We start from the raw sequence: 22,989 nt of genomic DNA on the forward strand, positions 1-22,989 counted from the left end.
CCCAATCAAACAAACAAAAAGCCACAAACCAGAAACACACACCAAGAAAAAACCCACACACAAGCAAGCAAAAAAACTCCAAACAGAACATCTTGAGCTACCTCCCTATATTTTAAATAAGCAATCATTTCTATGAATATCATTAGATTCCAAACAGTCATCACTTAGAAATAAAAACAACCAAAACCACACATGCATGAATACAGGTGAGGCATGAAGCTTTGCCAGCTTGAGCCTACATCCATATGTAACATATAAACCACATCAAAATGTTCTTCAAACAAACATCCACTTAACAGACGGAAAAGAAAGCAGCAACCACCCCAAAGGAGGCAGGCAAGTGCTTCTTGCACTGCTCCTTTAAGTGACAAAGACAACAAGTCCCTTGAGGTTAGGAAGAGATACTTGGAGAGCCAGTGTCCCCGCCACAGCCTGCTCAGCACATTTTCTCAGTGCTGATCCATTCACGACAGCGGATGTGACTGTGCCCTCGGAGGAATGTGCTTGTAGATTACATGAAGCATGTGAGAGACACAGATTGCTTTAATAGGTCTTTCCCAAATCATTGAGCACCATTTCCTGACCCCATAAAAAGGGGAAGGTGCAAAAAATCCATTCTCTTCAGTGTTTAAGATTACATCCATTTTCCTCATCTCCTTCATGTGAAGTCTTACGAGGACAAAGATGTATTACTGCAACTTCAGGCAGAAAGGGACATTGGGGTACTGATTGAAAGCTGGCTGAACATGAGCCAGCAGTGTGCCCAGGCGGCCAAGAGGGCCAATGGCATCCTGGCCTGCATTAGGAATAGTGTGGCCAGCAGGAGCAGGGAAGTCACTCTGCCCCTGTACTCAGCACGGCTTAGGCCACATCTCGAGTACTGTGTCCAGTTCCGGGCCCATCAATTTCAGAAGGACATTGAGACTCTTGAACGTGTCCAGAGAAGGGCAACAAGGCTGGGGAGAGGCCTTCAGCACAAGCCCTATGAGGAGAGGCTGAGGGAGCTGGGGTTGTTTAGCCTAGGAAGAGGAGACTCAGGGGTGACCTCATTGCCCTCTACAACTACCTGAAGGGTGGTTGTAGCCAGGTGGGGGTTGGTCTCTTCTCCCAGGCAACCAGCACCAGAACAAGGGGACACAGTCTCAAGCTGCACCAGGGGAAGTTTAGGCTGGAGGTGAGGAGAAAGTTCTTCACAGAGAGAGTTGTTAGCCATTGGAATGGGCTGCTCAGGGAGGTGGTGGAGTCACCATCCCTGGAAGCGTTCAAAAAGGGATTAGACGTGGCACTTGGTGCCATGGTTTAGTAGTCATGAGGTGTTGGGTGACAGGTTGGCCTTGATGATCTTTGAGGTCTTTTCCAACCTTATTGATTTTGTGATTCTATGATTAGCATGGAAACCAACTACAAAATTCAAGATTTACTGAAGCTCGAGGGGACAGCAGAGCCTCACTGAGATGAGGCCAAATGTCACTGGCTCAGTTGGTAGCACATCAGACCCTTAATGGGAAGGTCGTGAGTTCAAGCCTGCCGTGGGCAGTAGTGTCCTCCCTACTCTAGTCATGAGGTCTGTGGTGACAGGTTGGACTCGATCTTTGAGGTCTCTTCCAACCTCAGTGATACTGAATACTGAAACAAAAGTACTCCCATTCCAAATGACAAGCTCTCCTTCGTTAACACCGCATTTTTAGCTAAGTCCAACCAAAATTTCATTTCTTCCCCCCACACTCCTGTGGTATGCTGCAAATGAGCAATTTCACAAAACATCCCAGCTGCTTGTTGCAAGTGCCAACAATCAACCAATTATGATAAGCATTTCTGAACACCTAATCACAACAACACAAGCTGCAGAACCACAGTATTTACGTTGTTCTGGAAACACAAATCCATAACTGGCATGCTGCTTTTGAAAACCAAGATATTAGACCCTTTTCTCTTTTTTTTCTTTCTTTCTTCTCTTCTCTCCCCCCTCCCCCCCCTTAAAAGTATATTGAAACACATGCAATTAACTTGTCAGCTTGGTTTACAGGCCACTTGCCTATTTTTGTTACTTCTAAGGGAATGTAGCTTACACACTTAAAGCAAATCTAGGCATTGTGCATAACTGACAGCAAGTAGTACACATAAACCTGGTTAAACATTAAACAAAAAAAGACCAACATTTACTACTTTAGACATTGAAAACACCTTTAATAGAATTCACTTGACCTGACCTTGACAGGAGAATCAGTCTTGAGAAATTTCAAGAGTATTTCTGATGTCAGAGAGAGAAGTACCAAGGTTTGGGTAAAAAAAAAACCAAACCAAATCACCACCAACACAAACACCACAAATAAAAAATAAATCATAAAAGCCCCCAAACACAATTTCAAAAACAACCAAAGAACACAAACACTACACCAAACAAACAAACAAATCAACACAAAAACACTCTCCCCAAAATGAACCTCACCAAACCAAAAATCCACATTTAGCTTTGGCTGGGATTTTTTAATTGAGCTTTCTACATAGCACAAAGTTGGTGAGGGGTCTGGAACACAAGCCCTATGAGGAGAGGCTGAGGGAGCTGGGGTTGCTTAGCCTGGAGAAGAGGAGACTCAGGGGTGACCTCATTGCTCTCTACAACTACCTGAAGGGAGGTTGTAGACAGGTGGATGTTGGTCTCTTCTCCTAGACAACCAGCACCAGAACAAGGGGACACAGTCTCAGGCTGCACCAGGGGAGGTTTAGGTTGGATGTTAGGAAGAAGTTCTATACAGAGAGAGTGATTGCCCATTGGAATGGGCTCCCTGAGGAGGTGGTGGAGTCACCATCATTGGAGGTGTTCAGGAGGAGACTTGATGGGGTGCTTGGTGCCATGGGTTAGTTGTTTAGGTGGGCTGGATTGGTTATGGGTTGGACGTGATGATCTTGAAGGTCTCTTCCAACCTCGTCTATTCTATTCTACTCACTTTGTGTCTGAGAGGAAAGGACACAGGAGGGGGATGAAAGGAGTTTCCAAGACAATTAAAACACATGAGTACCACACACTTGTACAAATACATTGAAAAACACATATACAACATTTCAGTTTAACTCTGTAGAAGCTCAACCCCTAATTGATTTTCATGGGGTTTATATCTTCTGTTCTTGATACTCAGCATTAATGTCTGAGAGCCACAAGGGTGTAGCTAGAATACCAAATTAGCAACCTACTCCATTCCCACCTTCAATTTAAACAAAGTCTCTGAAGTAACATTTCTAGAAACAATAAACATTATTTTAGAATAAGTTCTTCAGAAAGCTGTGCCCTCTTCAGTTTATTAAAAGGTAGAAATCATACATAAGAAAGCTTATCTCACTGAATCACACCCCAACAGGTCAGGCAAGCTATTCACACAGCCTGCGTGCCCTTCTTGCCCTGGATGGATTCTCTCCTTTTAAAGTACATGCATAATGACAAGGGGGACATGGCACACACACTTTAAAATCTTCCATGTTTGACATTGTAACAGCTTAGATGCTGTAAGTGACTTGACTACATAGGACTTAAAAAGCAGATACACTTCCCAAAGGAATTCCCAAAGCAGCATCTCCTGTATGGCGACAGGTTACAAGGGTTGGCACTGTTCAGCTTGGAGAAAAGGCACTGGCAAGACCTTAGAACAGCTTCCCAGCACCTGAAGGGGGCCTACAAGAAAGCCAGTAAGTAAGGGAGTAAGGGAGCTGGGATAGTTTTGAGGGAGCTGGGATTGTTTAGCCTGGAGAAGAGGAGGCTCAGAGGTGACCTCATTGCCCTCTACAACTACCTGAGGGGTGGTTGTGGCTGGGAAGGGATTGGTCTCTCCTCCCAGGCAACCAGCACCAGAACAAGGGGACACAGCCTCAAGCTGCACTAGGGGAGGTTTAGACTCAAGGTGAGGAGGAAGTTCTTCACCGAGCGAGTCGTTCGTCATTGGAATGTGCTGCCCAGGGAGGTGGTGGAGTCATCATCCCTGGAGGTGTTCAAGAGGAGACTGGACGTGGCACTTGGTGCCATGGTCTAGTCATGGAGTCTGTGTTGATAGGTTGGACTCGATGATCCTCGAGGTCCTTTCCAACCTTAGCTATACTGTGATACTGTAATTTATTACAAGAGCTTGTTGTGATGAGAGGGAATGGCTTTAAGCTTGAGGAGGATAGATTTATACTGGATATTAGAAAGAAATTCTTTACGGTGAGGGTGGCGAGACACTGAAACAGGTGGCCCAGGGAAGCTGTGGATGCCCCTTCCCTGGAGGTGTTCAAGGGCAGCTTGGATGAGGCTTGGAGCAACCTGGTCTAGTGGAAGGTGTCCCTGGCCATGGCAGGGGGGTTGGAACTAGGTGATCTTTAAGGTCCCTTCCAACCTAAACCATTTTATGATTTATGTACCTTTCATGATATGTAATTGAAGTCATGGAAACAGATGGTTAAAAATAATTCTCCTTTCCTTTACTAGCATTTTGATTAAAAAAAAAATCAGTTCTGGTTTTCTGTAACACCTAGTTCAGCAAGACAATTTGGTATCCTACAGCACAGACTGCTAATTCAAACCAGCAGAAGGTTGAATCTGCAAGGCATGCATTATCAAAATCTGAAGGTATTTTAAACAGAAAGTGTTAGACCTCCTAAAGATTAGTTTGCAATTGTAAAGCTTTCTCCCTGCTCTTCCACTTCATTCTTGCAAGAGACTCACTAGTTGTCCAGAAATATTCAGGAAGTTTATTGCCTCTTCCTGTCAACTCAGAAAAAAAACATAGTCTGAAATGCAATATGAAAGGTCTTCCTGGCTTTGTTTCCTTGCAAGTCATCTTCAGGCAGACCAGCAATTTGGCTGACAACTTCATTAAAAGTAGTCTTTGAATTAGGAAGCCAGTAACACCATATGTTTCTCAAAGTAAAACAGCCAGAGTGAGAAGTTGGATGATGATGTTTCTTTGGCTCTTTTTTGCTAGGTGTTGATTTATTTCTTATTTTTTCCTAGACAAGCTTTGTAACTGCATTGCTGCTTCTGAAACAAGAATTGAAACTGTTAAAGCAAGACAAAGCTGCTAAGCACCCAAAAAATTAGAAGACCTGAGAGAGACATAGTGACCCAAAGACAAATCTAACATGCAATACAAAAGAGTTTATTGACTGCCTGGTAAATAACAGGAATTTTAATTTGTGTGGAAGACACCCAAAAGCCTCTCAAGCCCTGGAGGGACAGCTACTGACACTGCCCACTGACAATGATGGGCAGGACAGCTGTAGAGGAACAGCAAGAGAATTACAATGCAGGGCAAGGGAAGGGAGAACCCAAGAGGTCTCCGTGATCATGAGAGATTTTGCAAGGCTCAAAGTAAAGGCAAGAATTCAAAGCAAATTTTAAGGCTTCAGACAAGCACATTACAAACAAAGCAAATGATAGAGAGGAACTGGGGGGTACTGGTCGATGGTAGGCTGAACATGAGCCTGCAGTGTGCCCAGGCAGCCATGAGGGCCAATGGCATCCTGGCCTGCATCAGGAACAGTGTGGCCAGCAGGAGCAGGGAGGTCATTCTGCCCCTTTACACTGCACTGGTTAGGCCACACCTCGAGTCCTGTGTCCAGTTCACTTTAGGAAGGATGTTGACTTGCTAAAACGAATCCAGAGAAGGGCAACAAAGTTGGTGAGGGGTTTGGAAGACAAGCCCTATGAGGAGAGGCTGAGGGAGGTGGGGTTGCTTATCCTGGAGAATAGGAGACTCAGGGGTGACCTTATTGCTCTCTAGAACTACCTGAAGGGAGGTTGTAGACAGGCAGAGGTTGGTCTCTTCTCCCAGGCAACCAGTACCAGAACAAGAGGACACAGTCTCAGGCTGCGCCAGGGGAGGTTTAGGCTGGATGTTAGGAGGAAGTTTTACACAGAGAGAGAGTGATTGCCCATTGGAATGGGCTGCCCAAGGAGGTGGTGGAGTCACCATCACTGGAGGTGTTCAGGAAGAGACTTGACAGGGTGCTTGGTTGCATGGTTTAGTTGGTTGGGTGGTGTTGGATGATAGGTTGGACACGATGATCTTGAAGGTCTCTTCCAACCTGGTCTATTCTATTCTATTTTGGTAACACCAAAACTCTTCTTTACCCTAAAATAAACAAGCAAATAACTTATGCTGTATTTGCAACTGTATTATTGTCTACAAAACCCCGTATGGGCAGACAACTGTATTCCCCTCATGGTGTGAGTTCAAAGGCACTGGGAGTTCCCATAAGGTACATACCCTGTGATTTGAATAGAGAACATCTGACCTCCTGCACATCACAGGCTGATACGTTCATCCTGTCTACCATGATGAAGCCAAATATCTTGTATCTACCTCTATATAAAATTAGTTGTGTAATCTTCACATCTAGAGGGAAAAGGAAATAAAAATCTATTTATCTATTTCTCTTCTCAGTTTGCCCCAAGCCTCTGCTTCAGAAACATGTTTCTGGTTTCCTGCCTGAACGCCTTCCAGACAGTGGTGATCAGCGTGCCTTCCCTTGTCCGGTATTTCCTCTCTGCAGAGACGACTAACATGTTCTTCAGTCTTCCTTTTGATAAATTACTGATTGTTTTTCTCATCTAGTCTTACCTCCAGAGCTGTAATTAATTTTGGGGGTGTTTGTTTGGTTGGTTTTTTATTACCTCTCTTCATTAGACCCATTTAATTCCTGTCTTGGCCTCAACTCCCCAAAAATTGCATCTAGCATGCAACAAGTTAATCTCAAATCCATGCTGAGTTTACCTAAACTCACCATACAACACCTGATGTGTAGGTGTAGGTTGGGAAGAGGGCAAGAGGTCCAAGCCTAGGAGGAGTCAGAGGCAGGGGAAAGCCTTGCAGAGCACAAGGTGGACAATTCTGTCTTCACCCACCTTCCCATGGCCCATTTTCTATAGGAGCTTCAGGCCTCAACATCCCATCTTAAAATGAGGCAGACACTAAAACCTCAATGTGAAACACTGGGTTTACAGAAAAAACAGGAAACTCCAGACTCCTGCCTGCTCCTGTCGAGTCAACAGCACTGTGAAAGCCACATTTTCTCTTTCTGGTTAGAAAAGGAATACACAGCAGCCTTTTGTTACTCAGAAGTTTTAAGTGACAAATTAATTAAAGCTTTCTCCCTCTAATCAGTTAAGAGAATTTCCTTAAAACGTGTTACAAACAATTGTGTATGCATTTATATCCAAGCATGCACTGCTCCACTCAAATGAAAGTGGACAGTTCAGATGAACCAAGCCTCAGTTTCAGTGCCTAGGTTTTGATTTTCCTTAGCCCAAGATTTGTGAGATTTAAAGAGGAACTTACAGAATTGGTATGGTACCCACAAATTAACCTAAAGCTTGTTTGACAAATCCAAATTCTCCTTTAAATACATTTTCAGAGATAAACTGCAATTACAAAGTAAAATGTTTTAATTTTACCCTGCTGTTTATCACAAATGAATTTTCTCTCCAAGCTCAGCTGTTCATGGGATTTTCTTGCAAACACCTCAGAAAGGTGTTAGCTCCTCTGCCCAAAGGAAAGACCCCTCAAAACCAGAGCAGGGACTCAATGAACCTGTCAGCCCTAGCAAGCCAGCTGCTCAGAGCACAGTGCCAACCCAGAACGAGCTTGTAACCTTCCCTCCCTGAACACACAGCAGGAAACACCCATTGCAGGCATCTACCTTGCCCCCAGCAACCCATCTTATCTTGGCCATTCATCAAAATAAACGTCTGTGACTCAAGCGGGCAAGTGCTATTTTCACCACAGATGTCGTTCCAGCCTGGGATTCAAACAGGCCTGCCAGCCTAGCAGTGAAAGGTGAAACACTTCACCTCAACAGCTCAAAGACGTGATCACAGCTATGAAGAAAAAAAAAATCTGCCAGGAGAAACTGGCTTTTAAGGCATCAAGGCTAGCAGGGGAAAGTAAAAATTTCCCCATTCCTTGTATTAGCACAATGGGAAACCAAAGAAGGTGATGCCAAAGCAGAAACAAATTTAATCAGAGGAGAAAGTTTTCAAAACTCCCTCAAACTTCACATATCTTCTGTCCCTTATTTGGTCTTTGATTTTTTTTAGGCTTTTAAACTCCCCTTCTTAGTCTTCTGCTTAAAATTTAAACAACACATTCTAAGTTGGTTTTGCCCTTCTTTTTTATTATGTAAAATCTGTCATTTTTAGGATCATGGAATCACAGAATGGTGGGGGTTGGAAGGGACCTCTAGGGATCATCTAATTCCAATCCTCTGCTAAAGCAGGGCTACCTAGAAGAGGTTGCACAGGAACAAGTCCAGGAGGGTTCTGAAAGTCTCCAGAGAAGAGTCCAGCACCTCTTCCAGGGCTCTGATCAATGGTAAATTGTATTCTTCTGGACACTGGGACTACAGTCAAGTTCTCATCTGCAAATTCCTTGCAGTGAAGGTCTAGAAACTAAACAACACTGAAAGAAAGACAAGCTGAAGTTTCAAAATTCACAGTTTAAAAGGTTTGTTGTTACAAATTTAGATCAATATCATCCTTGTAAGACTTAACAGAACCAGAGATAGAACTGGCAAAAGTGAACAAGAGAGAAAATTATGATGTTGAAAAACACATCATTAAAAGCAATTTTACTGCACTGCACTTGCTTGAATACAAGTGTACTGCAGTTGGTTTGGCTGAGCTGGAGTTAATTCTCCTTGAAGCACCTTTCCAGTGCTGTGTTTTGCAGTCCTGTAGCTGGGTGTTGATAACACAACAGTGTTTCGGGTACTGCTGAACTCTGTTTTTCCAATACTTTCCCTCCCCAAGAGTACTCTGAGGGATGGGCAAGATCCCAGGAAGGGACACAGCCAGGCCAGCTGACCCAAACTGGCCAAAGGGGTATTCCATGCCATATGATGTCAGCTCAGATGTAAGGACTAAGTGAAAGCAGAAGCGGGGGGATATTTGTCAATGGTGTCTGTCCTTCAAAGCAACCATTATGTATAGAGCCCTGCCTCCCCAGACTGACCACCATGGGAAGAAGAGAATAACATCTGTCTTTGTTTTTGCTTCCACATGTGGTCTTTTGCTTGTGCTTAGTAGTATTATTATTAAATTGCTTCTATCTTATTACTGGCTTTTGTTATATTTTCCCCCCTCCCCTGTCCACCTAAGAAGGGGAGTGATAGAGCAGCTTTGGTGGGCATTTGGCCCCCAGCCAGGGCCAAACTACCAAGATGCATGCATACATGTGTGTGATTTTAAAAGATTTTTCTCTCTTAAGAGAACTGGGTGAAGAACAGACATGGCACACATGGCAGAGTTGCAGGGCAACATCAAACAAGCTTCAAAACAACCCAACAGCTTCACACATGCTGCAGGTCTAGATACTTCATTATGCTATGCATGCCCCAAGTCCCCTCTTTCCCATACTGTAAGTACTCAACAATTAAACTATGATGAAGCAGCATTTAGTATATTTACATTTACAACACCTATGAAAACAAAATCCCAAAGATAATGAATACTATTTTAAAGCCATGGCCTTTATTGTCACACTAACAGTTTTCTACTCAGTTCACCTTCCTCTACACAAGATGATATTTTTCACTGTTTGCACAAACAAATATACAGACATTCTGTGAGATGTATATTAAAAAGAGTTTGGGTTTTTTTCCCCAAGAAAGGAACCTAGAAGTCATGATTTAGTTTACAAGAAGCTTCAAAAATTTACAACAGAATCAAACCTTTATTAACAACATCCAAAGGAAAACCAACAAACAAACAAAAACCTCCCCATGTTTTCAGGCAAGTCATATGGAACAGATGTAGCTTTTTAAAGTTACCTTTGAAATTGTGAGAAAGCAGAATGTAATACAACTACTTAATCAGCTCAGTACTCCATATTCCAGATCCAAACTCAAGCTACAGATAAATTTATATAACTAAACACAGAAAGGAGAACAATAGAATAGAAATAGAATAGAATAAATAAGGTTGGAAGAGACCTTCAAGATTGTGTCCAACCCATCCACCAATCCAACCCACCTAAACAACTAACCCATGGCACCAAGCACCCCATGAAGTCTCCTCCTGAACACCTCCAATGATGGTGACTCCACCACCTCCCTGGGAACAAGTTAGCAGTTTGTCTCAAAACTGTGTCATGGTCTCTGACAAAGCAGGTGGGGTAAAAAAAACTAAATAATGAGAATCATAGAATCAATAAGGTTGGAAAAGACCTCAAATATCATCATGTCCAACTTGTCACCCAAGACCTCATGACTGCTAAACCATGTCTTCAAGTGCCACATCCAATCCCTTTCTGAAGACCTTTGTAGAGTCCACAACTCAGAGAAAATTCAATTTTATGGGGTCAGAGCTTCAGAATGAGCAATCTCTACTTTAAGAAATGTGCTGATAAGGTAAGAGAAGCCTTGCTGCAGACACAGACAATGCGACAGCATGACAAGGAGACCGGAAATAACTCCAAAATCCTGCCCCATTCTCTTTTGCTTTTTTTAATGTACATCCATTGGATACCACTAAATTTTGGAGGTGGATGAGGAGGCAATTCCCACCTTCACCACAAGAAAAAAAAACCAAAAAAGGTCTATTTCAAAACTGTTAGCATCCAGTAACACTATCACCTACATTTGGCCTGTGTATGTATGAACTGTTTCTTAGTTTTAAAAAGTCCAATATTAATGTTTTTGCTCACTCTACCCCCTACCCCCATCTTGAACTCTCATTAGATACAATCTTTGTTTTACTCATTGCAATCAATTCCAACCAGAAATTATGCAAGTCTTATAGGCTAACATACCAGACCACATTGGCAGCTTGCTCCAAAAAGAAGCCATTTTAAAATGCTTTTACTAACAGGTACAACCAGTTTTGCCCCATTCCTGTCATATGGTATCTGCTGTGGTTGAATAGATAAGCTCTGCTCTAAGGAAAGAAAGACCAGCAAAGGATGAAGAGAGAATTCCTATCTGGATTAGCTCAAAATGGGTCAGTGGGAACTGAATGGAGTTATCCATCCCTGAACAACAGCTCCTCAGGGATTTTTGCCTTTTGCAGTGACTTGAGGCTAACTTATAGCAAGCAAGAATGAATGAGGGGGCAGGTGTGAAAGGATTACTTATGCCCTACTGCAGGTCAACAGAGGAAGGCAAAAGGACTAGCTCCTTAATTAAATGCTACTTCATAAGCTTCAGCAAATGTGGTTTCAGAGGTTGGTGTTCTTTTCCCGAAGAAGCTGCCTGCTCTTTTAGCTAGGCCAGTTCAACTGCCTGTGGCCATTTTCCAACTCAAGTCTCTGAAGCATCGGCCAGAAGATGACACCTACCAAAAAAAGGCACAACCTGTTTCTTTCACCACGGCACAAGACCATAAATCCAGCCTAGACAGGGATCAAAAAAGCACTGTAAAGCTGGGCTTAGAGTGGTGGTGACCAGTGGAAGCAGGAAGAGCAGCTTTCAGAAGCCAGCTTCTGCGCTTGGTCGGCTGCCAGCCGAATAGCAGTGTTTAACTACTGTCTGAAAAAAAGCAGGCGGATTACCAAACCACAAAGCCCACTGGGCTCACAGGCTCCTGTTCAAAGTTCGCCTGTCCCACAGTCCGTGAAATGCCATCAGCTGACCAGATGGCTTGCTTCTTTTGGAAAGCCTTGTAAATCACAGCAGTCTACACTAACCCTTTAAGTCCTCAAAAGAAGATCAAGTTTTCATGCTTCTGGAAAGCATCAGCCAGAAAACATGGCAAGCTACAAGACTTGCTTCTCACCTGAAGAAGTCACAGCTCTTACAACATTGTTACACAGGGAGCTACAGTAAAGAAACCAACAATACCCATATCTAGCTGCTCTCTCCTGTTTCTATTAATCAATGCAGGTAAGAATATGTGTAACAGCGGTGTCCTTAACGTCAGCAGCTGAATTAAGGTTTTGCACCATCCTAAAAAGCATCACTTATTAAACTATCTTAAGTTCACAAAACCATATATTCTTGTCAAGTGGAAAGTACATTTTGTGAACCAGTACAAGATACTGGCATTAGCTGAACGCTGTGGAGTGTACTGCTCCTTACCCATGTTTTCATCACCATGAGTTTTGGTTTGTAATTACTTGAATCATTGCTAAGTATTTGTTCTGCCACAAAGGGCAGTATCAAAACAATCCTATATACTCCACATGGCAAGGAGCTTGAGGTGTGGTGGTGGTTGTTTGGGGGTTTGCCTTGGATCTTTTGTTTTGGGGTTGTTTTGTCAGTTGGGGTATTTTTTGGTAGGTTGGGGTATTTTACTGACCACTCATCTATGTACACACCAATTGGTCATCATTCAGATTGGTGCCCTTTGAACAGAGGCATTACCCCATGTCTTTTGTTTCTACTCTGCTCCATGATTCATTTCTCACAAGGATTGATGACTATTTTTGGTAACTGGATACATCTCCAGAGCTTTTGGAATCTACAGGAGAGCACCACAAGCTTCAACAATCACATAGGTCTCTAAAGGGTTTTTTAATCAAAATGAGGGGAGGTTGGTTGTTTTTAAAAGAAGGACAAATACCCAGGTTTCAGAGCCCACGTCAAACTACAGTCAAGGACAGAAAAGTCACTTCTCTAGGACTGAAAACTCAAATCCACACACCAGTCATTGCCGGCCAATATTCTCTACTGGTTTGGTACCACCGAACAGTACAGAAAATGTGTTTTAAAAACCTCTACTGCAGGCATTTCTGAAGCAGAGTCAGGGAAGGAGGGCAGATTCCAGATGGGAGAACCAGGGCTCAGCAGACTAATTGAATTCAGTTTAAAAATAACCAACCAAAACCAATTAAAAGACCCCACCACCACCATTACACAGCAACAACCAACCAACCAACCTAACCAAAACCACACAGCGAAACAGTAAGAGAGGGAAAGTTTTGAAGTCTCTTAAGAGAAGTCCTTTTGTCTCCAAATCATTCCAGGGTCAAGCTTATTACCAACACCACTCTTGGCAATCCTCAGCCTGGCAGCAAGTGTTGCAAGGTCTCATGGCAGGGGTGTGCATGCTGTAACAGCGCACCAAGCTCACAGAACATGGTTCACTCTTTTTTTTCAATTTGCTTTACTTTTTAATCGTCTTACACCGTGGGATTTTTTTTTTTTTTCCAAAAATCCCCTGAATTTAAATCCAATAACACACAGCTCCAGACTTCAGCGTTAAAACCACACAGACAGCTCACCTAACAACTTCAGTGAACCTATTACCATGTATAAAACCAATTATAATTTTTATCAGTAGCAGCCCGCGACTCCATTACGTCATTGTCAGGATTCAGAAGTATCAAAGAGACTATTGCTTTGATATAGCCTATACACTAATACAATGTATAGTCAATGATGCAGGCATGTGGTAATTTTAATACCATACATTAAACATACAAAGACATTGAAGATTTAAATACTTATTTGCATACACAGTATTGACACATCAGGTGATTTCAATGCAACACGTGTTTAGTCATGAGGTCTGTGGTGACGGGTTGGACTTGATGAGCTTTGAGGTCTCTTCCAACCTTGGTGATTCTGTGATACACATGGACATTCAACAGATATTAATCTTCATTAACTGCAAACCCAATCCTGGTTATTGCATACATTTTCTGGAAGATGTGACAGTTGTCAAAATGACACTCATTCAGAATATTCATCATTGAAGATGCAAATGAAGACTAGAGGCACTGTCTTTAAAGCAAACAACAGTTTTGAGATGTGTTTCAATGGAGAGGTAAATCAAATACACTGTGCATGGAGCAGGTTGCTGAGTGAGGTTGCACAGGCTCTGACCATGGAGCTTCATCTTCAAGACCCAAGAGCAGAAAGTCCTGAGCAATGCAGCCTGATCCCAGAGCTGGCGCTGCTTTGGCCAAGGAGTTGGACCAGAAACCTCTCGGTGCATCCTGTGATCTCATCTACCAATTTCTTGATCAAGTCTCCACACCCAACAGCTTCTTTTAATTATTTTAGTGACTCACCACAAAAAAAATCTATTCTGATCAGAAAAACAGCTGCCAATTCATCAAGAAGTTACTATAATCCTATGCCATTTTGCTAATTGTTCTATTGGAGAAGGACAGCTAGATAAAACAAATTGTCATACCTTTTCTTCATACCGCCTGTAAAGCAAACTGTTTATTATCCTTTACAGTTTATTACACACATGCAAAGAGAAAAGTCACAAAAAGCCACCAAATATGATCTACACTTCTTGTAGGTTCACCATACAATCCAATATCAATCAATTAAAACTGATTAAGATTGTGTGCACCTGGCACAGAAACAGCTGGGGGGGGGAATTGTGAACTATCAAAAGCTTGTGCTTCTCCACAAAATATGTATTAAAACTTGATGGAGCTGATTGCAGCTGATCATTCCCCCTCCCCCAGAAAAAGGCATTTGAGGAAAATGTCAGTCTCAAAATTGTCTGTTGCTCATTAATCAAACAGGAGAAATAAGGGAACAAGAGGGAAGCTTCTTTTTTTATTCTTCTCTAATTTGTCCTCCTGACTGCCAAGGACCCTGACAGCACACCAGAATCCACAGTAACTGCTCTGGCCCACTTCTGCCCCTGTACACTGCACTGATTAGGCCACACCTTGAGTACTGCGTCCAGTTCTGAGCCCCTCAGTTTAGGAAGGAGGTTGACTTGCTGGAGCGTGTCCAGAGTAGGGCAACAAAGTTGGTGAGGGGTTTGGAACACAAGCCCTATGAGGAGACACTGAGGGAGCTGGGGCTGCTTAGCCTGGAGGAGACTCAGGGGTGACCTTATCGCTCTCTACAACTACCTGAAGGGAGGTTGTAGACAGGTAGATGATGGTCTCTTCTCCAAGGCAGCTAGCAGCAGAACAAGAGGACACAGTCTCAGGCTGCACTAGGGGAGGTTTAGGTTGGATGTTAGGAAGAAGTTCTATACAGAGAGAGTGATTGCCCATTGGAATGGGCTGCCCAAGGAGGTGGTGGAGTCACCATCATTGAAGGTGTTCAATAGGAGACTTGATGGGGTGCTTGGTGCCATGGGTTAGTTGTTTAGGTGGGTTGGATTGGTTGATGGGTTGGACGCAATGATCTTGAAGGTCTCTTCCAACCTGGTTTATTATTATTATTATTTAACACACACCCCCACTCACTCCAACATAGCAGCATTTTAAATAGGAAATTCAAAAAGGCCCCTTGAACAAACACAAAGCTTTTGCCAGGGGAATTCAGGAACAGGACTGATGGGAAGTGTCAGTCAGTAATGGAAGTGCCAGTCTGTAATGGAAGTGCCCTTCCCACATTGCAAAGTAATTTCTAAAGGTCTGCTTGAAAACCAAACAATGAAGAAACAATTTTTTTTGTGTCTTCTACTAGATATATAAATAAATATCAAATTTAAGATCCTATAAAGCCCTGTGGTCCCCACTTAAAAAAAAATATCTCTCAGGAAGCATACTTTTTGTCAACTCATCTTCTGAGGAGCAGCTTGCATGACACCAATGTGTTAACCTGATTTCAGTCAGCTGGTAAAAGTCTCACTTCTAAACATGGAACTAGAGCACTGAGCACAACAGGCATGGCTGAAATCCTGATAACCTCAGTGTGCTAGCTGGGAGAAACCAGCATCATTCATGCAAATTCACAAGGATAGCTGGTTTCTGTTGCATGAATCTACTGAAATCAGACACATAATGAAAAGAGCTTAAATGGGGAAGTAGATACTGAAGAGTATGACTGCTTCACAAATTGTGGGAGCTCTTGGTCAATGAATCTTCTAACCCCAGCAAGTATGATTCACATGAGTGGCAGAAGCAACATGCTAAGCAACCACATCACCAGAGCATCACTAAGAAATATTTCCTTTAAAGCTGCATAAATCAGCATTAATCTACCTGTAATTTTAGAAAGGAATTCTTCACGTGTAATATCAGAAGAATTTGGTTTGCTCCTGCATTTCCCTCTACCTTATACCATTCCCTGTAAAAGCAACCTACAGGTTCTTCGCTCCTTTCCAGAAAGCATGTTTTAAAATGGCAGGGGAAACTGTCTCATTTCAGAGAGGAGACTAAAGAGAATCTAATTAGAACATCAGAATTTCACAGTTTAGCATATGCAGACAGTTCAAGTGAAGGAAATGCATGCATATAACTCCTATCCTGAAATATTTTAACATTATTAAAAAATATATAATCTCTCACTTGTTCAAAACATCTATAGGTATCAAAACTGGAAAATGCCTGATCACAGGACAACCAGATGTTAAAACCTGCTCCGCTCTCAAACGTTTTAACAAATGGATAAATGCAAAGCCCCAAATGTTCATATGAAATTGAGATGACAAGATCAGAAGCTTCTGCAGAAACATCTGTGCCCATTTAAGCAGGCGTTCCAAGGCAAAGGATGCCTCTGAAAAATTCTGGGCATCTCTAAGGCAGACACCATTGCAGACATCTCTGAACAACAGACTCTGCCTTGAACGGTTTTGGTGCAAAATCCATGCCCTATTTTTTGCAAGTACTTTTACAGTGGCATTGTCTACATATCCTATCTGTAAGGTCAGGACTACAGGGACCCAGCAGAAATTACCATTCCTCTGTAGTCTATCCTAAAACATGGTCTCAACCATAAAATATTTTATTTTTACTTCAGCAATGCACCCAAGGCAGAAATTTTCTTTTATTGCATTTAGGTAACAAAGCCTTACATCAAGCTGAGAAAACTCAAATCTGAGTTTTGTAACTGGAAGCTTTAAACCTCTGAGCATCTTTACAACTGCTCGACTTGCTATAACCTGCTCAATATTGACATGATCACGCCTGGAGGACAGAGCCTGTGGCTGGCAGTCTCGGTGGTGGGGATGTAGACCAAGTCTCCTCTCATCTGCCTGCTACTGGGAAGAGCACCTGAGCCGCAGGTCTGCATTTCTCTGCCCAACGGAGAATGCCAAGCCTTGCGCTCTGCTTTTAGGCTGTTGACATTCGCTTCACCGCCACATACCCTCTGATCCCCCCCTTGCCAAAAGGGGGGGCTAAGAGTCCAAGATGACAGAACTTGAGGTTTCAAGCCCAGGGACCAAAGCAGAACAGAAGGTAACTCTCCTCTCCCACGCCTTTTTTTCTAGAGGGGAGCACTGTCACGGAGCCAGCTCGCCTTCTCCACTGAGGCCCGGGCTTGCGGAGCCCTAGTGGGTTCCACCTAGCTCCTCCGACCCCGTCAGGCGCCACGGTGCAGTTACACCGCCGGCCGCAGCCGGGGGCGTACAGGGAACACCTCCCACCCCCTGCCCCACCCAGAGCGGTCTCGGCGGAGGATGCCGCCAGGTTGAGGGCGGGCAGAGCCGCCCCCGGGTAAGGGAGGGCAAAGCAGGGGATGCCGCGGAGGGGCGCGGGCTGCTGGCGGCCGCAACGCGCACGGCGGCGCCTCTCTGCTGCACTGCAGAGGCGCCATCTTCTCGCGCCTCCGCGCCGCTCTGCACCGACCCACCCGCGGGGGCGGGCACGGCCCCCACCCGCATCCCCGCAGCCGCCGCCAGCCCGCCCCTACAGAGCTGCTGCGCCAGCCCGCGGGGAGCTCCCTACTGCCGCCCCGCACACCTGCATGTATGTGCGCGATGCGGGAGGCGAGGCGCGGCGCTGCCCTGCCCTCCACTCGGCAGCACCCCCAGAGGGGGCAGCGGTGCCCACAGCCCAGCTCTGCCTCTCCGGTCTCCACCCCGCGAGGGGATGCCCCCGAGCACTCCGCTGCCCCGCTCATAAAGTTTCCCTTCCCCCACTCGCGGCAGAGCCGGCGCTCTACGGACCTCCCCCTCCCCGCCCGGTTGGCGGCTCCGCCGCTCCTCCCCGCGGACCCCCGCCACCGCCCCCCGCCCGCCGCGCCAGGCGGAGCCGCGGGCGTCGGCCGAAGTTGACGGGGCTGCGCCCCGGCGACATCAGCGGAGTAAGCAAAGGGACTGGGCTCCGACTGTAGGGACAGCCCTGGCCATTCGAGTCCCACCATGAACACGCGTGGCGAGGGGCGCCGGCGTCAGAGGCTCACAGCTCGCTTACTCCTCACCGCCACCCCTCACTCCCCCCACGGCTCGCCACCCCGCTCGGCGGGAGCAGCCCTATTGTTAAGCGGCAGAAGGGCGACGGCAGCCAGCGAAGTAGCCTCCAGGCACCTGGCTGCCGGACGGACGCCGGTGATGCCCGTCCGCTCCGCCGCGATTAAACCCATGCCGCAGGGGCGGCTGCGGGCAGACAAAGCCTAAGGGAAGCGTAGGAGGACGGCGGGGAAGCCCCCGCCCGGCCGCCCCCTGCCCCGCTTACCTCGAGAGCCCGAGCGGCGCCGGAGGCCAGCAGCAGGAGGGCTAAGTGCGGCAACATCGCGGCGGCCGGGAGCGGGGGAGGGAGGAAGGGAAGGAGGGAGGCCGGCGAGACGCGGCGGGGTCCGGCTGTAAATCCGCGGGGTTACGCCGCTGCCGGGAAGAGCGACTGAGCTGCGGCGGCACCAGCCGAGCACCGCGGCGGAGCCGGTCAGCTGATGGCCCGGCCCGCCCCCGAGCGGGCGGTGCGGCTCGGCCCTCCCCACCCCAAGGAGACTCCTAGCGGCGGCGCCTGGGCGGTGCAGCGCCGGCAGGTCCTTCAGCGCCGGCGAAACGGGCGCGGCTCGCCGCCTGCGACGGTCCTACCAGCCGCGGCTTGCCCCTTCGGCTCGATCCCCGTGGTGCTGCCGCCCCTTCCCTTCGGTTAACTCCGAGCAGTGGGGCGGCTTCTCAGGACCGGGCCCGACGGCTCAGTGCGGCCTGGGGCCGGCTCCCAGGCCATCCTTATACCGGTGAGGGAAGGTGTCCTCGTACCGGTGGTTGGCAACTGCAGACCCCGTCTCCTCCTCGGCCGCTCGGGCGGCATCGATAACCATTTCCAAAGCCCTGCCTGCCGCTGCAGGAAGCTCCCGTGGCCCCAGTATACCTCCGCTTCTCCGAAGCATGTCGAGAAATGCAACCTCTATCTTTGCAGGGTGTTCACACACACGCACACAAAACCAAACCCCAACAATCAAACAACAACAAAAAACCCAACCCACAAACAAAAAATGCCAACGCCAAGCAAAACCCACACCTAACACATATGTGATTTAGAAGCTATTTAACAAATTCTGCCTTTTCTGGCAAGGCTGCACGGCTACTTGGAATCTTCAGGTACTGCCCGGGTGGAGGTGATGATTAAGCTGTTTCTCCCAGGGACTGTGCCTGACACACCAGTACACACTCCTGAAGCCCAAGCCTCCTGCTGATCAGCTTGGGAAGACAGCTGTGGTCTCCCCGGTATTCTTTTGCTCACTGCTAATCGCCAGATGAAGGTGAAATTTGTATGAGTATTATTGATAAAGAAGGCACGCAGGAACATCAGTAGAGCTGAGGTTTATGGTAGTTGAACAAGGAAGAAAACAAAACATGGGGCTTTTTACATAGCTTGTAATCAGGAGGCCAAAGCAAACTTACTTTCTCATCTTCACAACAGCAGTGTAGTAACTGGTATAGTACAGCTGTAAGGAAAGCTAGAAAAGACTGTTAGGAGAGTTTTACACTGAAACAGGTGCTGTTATAGCCAAAATTCGGCATGACACAGCCTGACACGTTCTGCAACTGACCTGTGGTCTCCTTCCCAGCGTCTCTGCTCACATCAAAGCTCCCAAGGTAGTAGCTGCTTAGACCCATCTCACAATGGGGCCATGCAGCCAGGCCATCTAAGGGGCAGGTGGTGGACATCTCCCCAGGGTATGGCTCAGTAGATAAGCTTGTGCTGCATTGTCCTCGGTGCAGCTCTCACGCTCATCTTCTATTGAAGTCAGCACTGAAATCCATAAAGTCTTAACCAAAACTGCGTCTGGATGTGGAAGGATGCTCACCGGGCAACAGCAAGCCAGACTGCTGTGTCAGGGAGGCTGTGACATGGCAGTGAGAGACCTTAGGTCCACAGCGTTTCACTCCCACAGCCAGGCCCCAGAGTTAGAAGACCATTCTCATGCAAATATCTCATGCAAGTGAAGGAACTAGAGATGTATGAAGGTTTGGGGGAATTTCTTGAGTCACACTGCATCTGAGAGATCTCTTGACAGACAGATAACAGATGAGGCTCCTCCCTCCTCCCCCCAAACATAGAGATGCAAAGTATGTCCAGCAGGTGTAATTAGCAGGTGCCTTTAAGAAATTCACATCCACTACACCAAACAATCTACAAATTAAAATGAGTTAAACAGCAACAATGACAGGCTTAGATACAGTAATTTAATACTATCATCTCTTTGTTAGGATAATGATCACATGGCTTTGAGGGGTTAGGGATGGGTTTGTTCTGCAAATGTTTCTAGCAGCTTGGCTTCCAAACTCAGCCTTTGGAAAGGCAGTGCCATGGTTGCAAATAAGCAACATCCTGCTAAAGCTGATGGAGGTCATTCAAAAACAATTCTTTCCAGAAACAATGGAGGCAATCAGAAGGAAGCTCTGTGCAAGTTCTCATCCAGCTGAGATGGATGGAAGACAAAAATAAATTCATGTAACCCTTTTATTATAAGTTGGCTTGGTAGTTCTTTGTAATCACTTCTTCCTAGTGCTAAAATCAAACAGTATTTCAGCTGCCACTTTTCTGGACAAGCCAAGCCTGCTTTCTTCCTCATGGTAGGCAGAGAGGCAAGCTGGAGGTCCCTTTTGCCCATGTTTAGGAGTGGGGCAGACCCATGGGATTGCACACCTTGGAGGAGGGCAGGGAAGGCTCACATCAACAGGTGGGGAAAAGTCAAAGGTGTAAAAGCCAGTGACAATAACCCAAAAATCAGTAACAAGATTTCATTAAACTAGCCACACTGAAAGTTCATAACTAAAGGCCCTTGAAAGCTGACTATAAGGTCTACTAAATGTGGTGATGACCTGCTAATAGGAAAAAAAAGGCAGAGAATGTGTCCATTTTCCCCACTCTGTCTTCTTAAAAGATCTCTGTAGAAGGTCCAATATACTTTTTCCTTTCTTTCTCTATTTTTTATCTTAATATGAAAACTCAGTCTTACCAGACCTTGGAAGCTGTCATAGTGCCAGCTACCACCTTACAACAAGGTGAACAATAGAAATCATCTTCCCAAGGAAGAAAGCAGGAGAGGTTGGATCACAAAATGACAGAGCTTACATTCAAGCATAATAAAATGCTCTCAGGGAATAACCCCAAACTGTGTACAGATGGGATTTTCCCTTCAATTACTAATCATTGCCATTCAATCTTAACGCAATAACTTTTGAAGCAATGAGCAAGTATCCATGTCAAGTTTCAATTTTGGCCAGCTCTGTGCTCTCCCTGTGTTTCTTTGTGTGTGCAAATGATGTCTAATATTATTTTACAGCCTTTTAATGTCACTATATTACATAGAGGGAAACATTGCTCAGCCCATACAGTTTCTCACTGAACACTCAGAAAGCAAGTGGACCTTATCCACAAATGCTGATATTGCTCTTCAATAGGCAATAAAACACCGCAGCCTGCTTCATAACCTAATTAATTTCAGTGGTAAATAAGCGAACAAGTATGTCACTCCACCTCTATTTTGCTGCCACTCTTACCAAAGAAACACATCCTCGGGTCTGATGTACATTTTGAACCGGAAAAGCGTCTGGTTTTTGCTGAGCAGAGGGAAATGTTTTGTTTCTTCAGCCTCCCTCCTAAACCAGAAGCTCCTTGAAACAAAAGCAGCACTGCAACCCTTGGAAGATTCTTCAGTTACTGTTAAGCGATACACCTCACCTTCTTGTTCCCATGGATCCCATAGCAGAGAATTGCAATGGGAGGATTTGCACGTGTTTTCTGAACTGGGACAGGCAGCCTGTGACACGGAGACAGTGACAGCATTGCCAGGTATCTCCAAATATGTACCAGTGGGTTTAGAGAATATATGCAGTTTACTGATGCTCAATGAATTCCTGATCATGGAGGCTTATTTCATTCACATCAACAAAATTAGTATTATTAGTCCAATTGTCAGCTGTATTATTTGTATTAGGGATAATTCCTCTGGCAGATTCTTTTGGTACAATGCTACAGCCAGCACTTTCACAAAGATAATTTCTCCATTTGTTCTCAACTCTGAGGAGAGGGCTCCAAGTTGGCAAACTGAAGTTTAGGCCCAGGCTTTGATGCTGACTCACTGTCTCCTTCTGGAGTCATTTCGCTTCAATGCACACCATTTTTCTTTACCAGGGACAATACTGTTTCTCTGCCTTTGCGATTCATGTAGGGAACAGAACAAAGCACCAGGGTTAGTATTTCTGAATGAAACTCTGCAAGTTAAAGACTTGGATCCTACCAAGCTGGCACCTTCTGTGCTTGTCCCAGTTAAGGAGTTTTTCTGGACTCCTAAAATTATTGCAGTGTAAATTACCAGATTTATTTCAGACAATTCCAGGAGGAATTAGTATTTTCAAACAGCTGATCATTAATTTTAATGGAAAACCTTTAGGTTTTATGCTACACCTTGAATCACTGGAGGTATAATTAATCTGCACACTGTCATGCAAAGTGTCCTCTAGAGACTCTTTTTTTTTCCTTCCTAAGGAGTCAGCCTGCAGCCCTGAGAAAGAGGCTTGCTAAATATTAATCCAAAATAGGGAAAAAGATTGTAGCTAATCAACCCTACACAAGTACGTGCTGTTAGCAACCACAATGGGTACGGATATGATTTCAAACAGCGAACAGTTGATCCTTGTCTGAATTCTGCAAAGCACCTTCAGTTTTTGGCTTTTACAGATGCAGTACACAGTTAGGTAGCCAGTAGCCATAGCGACCTACTCAAATGCAAATGATTTGTTTTGCATAGCACAGGAGTATTAAGAGTTGATCATATCTACTGAAGCAGGTACACAATACAAATGGCAGAGCCAAGCGAATAATGAAATCACAGTCCAAAATCCCAGGAGTGCTCAGCCAAGGAAATGAAATGGAGACGCGAGCAACAGTAATTGCTCCCATGATTCGGATGTGAACACACATG

At 45.3% G+C, this 22,989-nt stretch overlaps 1 protein-coding gene across 3 annotated transcripts in view; it reads right to left on the reverse strand.

The window, feature by feature from the left end:
- The window catches only part of APP (amyloid beta precursor protein), a 236,614-nt gene extending 218,146 nt beyond the window's left edge, over positions 1-18,468 (reverse strand). For 2 of the 3 annotated variants that reach the window (XM_068144469.1, XM_068144468.1), the window contains exon 1: positions 18,285-18,468. In XM_068144469.1, coding sequence (XP_068000570.1) covers positions 18,285-18,341 — 57 coding nt within the window. In that variant the 5' untranslated portion in view covers positions 18,342-18,468. The remainder of the gene's footprint in view (positions 1-18,284) is intronic. The other variant, XM_068144470.1, reaches the window with a different exon arrangement.
- Positions 18,469-22,989: the final 4,521 nt, after the last annotated feature.

The sequence above is a fragment of the Melanerpes formicivorus genome, unplaced genomic scaffold (genome assembly GCF_026170545.1).
Source record: "Melanerpes formicivorus ecotype bairdi unplaced genomic scaffold, bMelFor1.0.p_v2 SCAF_11, whole genome shotgun sequence".
NCBI lineage: Eukaryota > Metazoa > Chordata > Aves > Piciformes > Picidae > Melanerpes > Melanerpes formicivorus.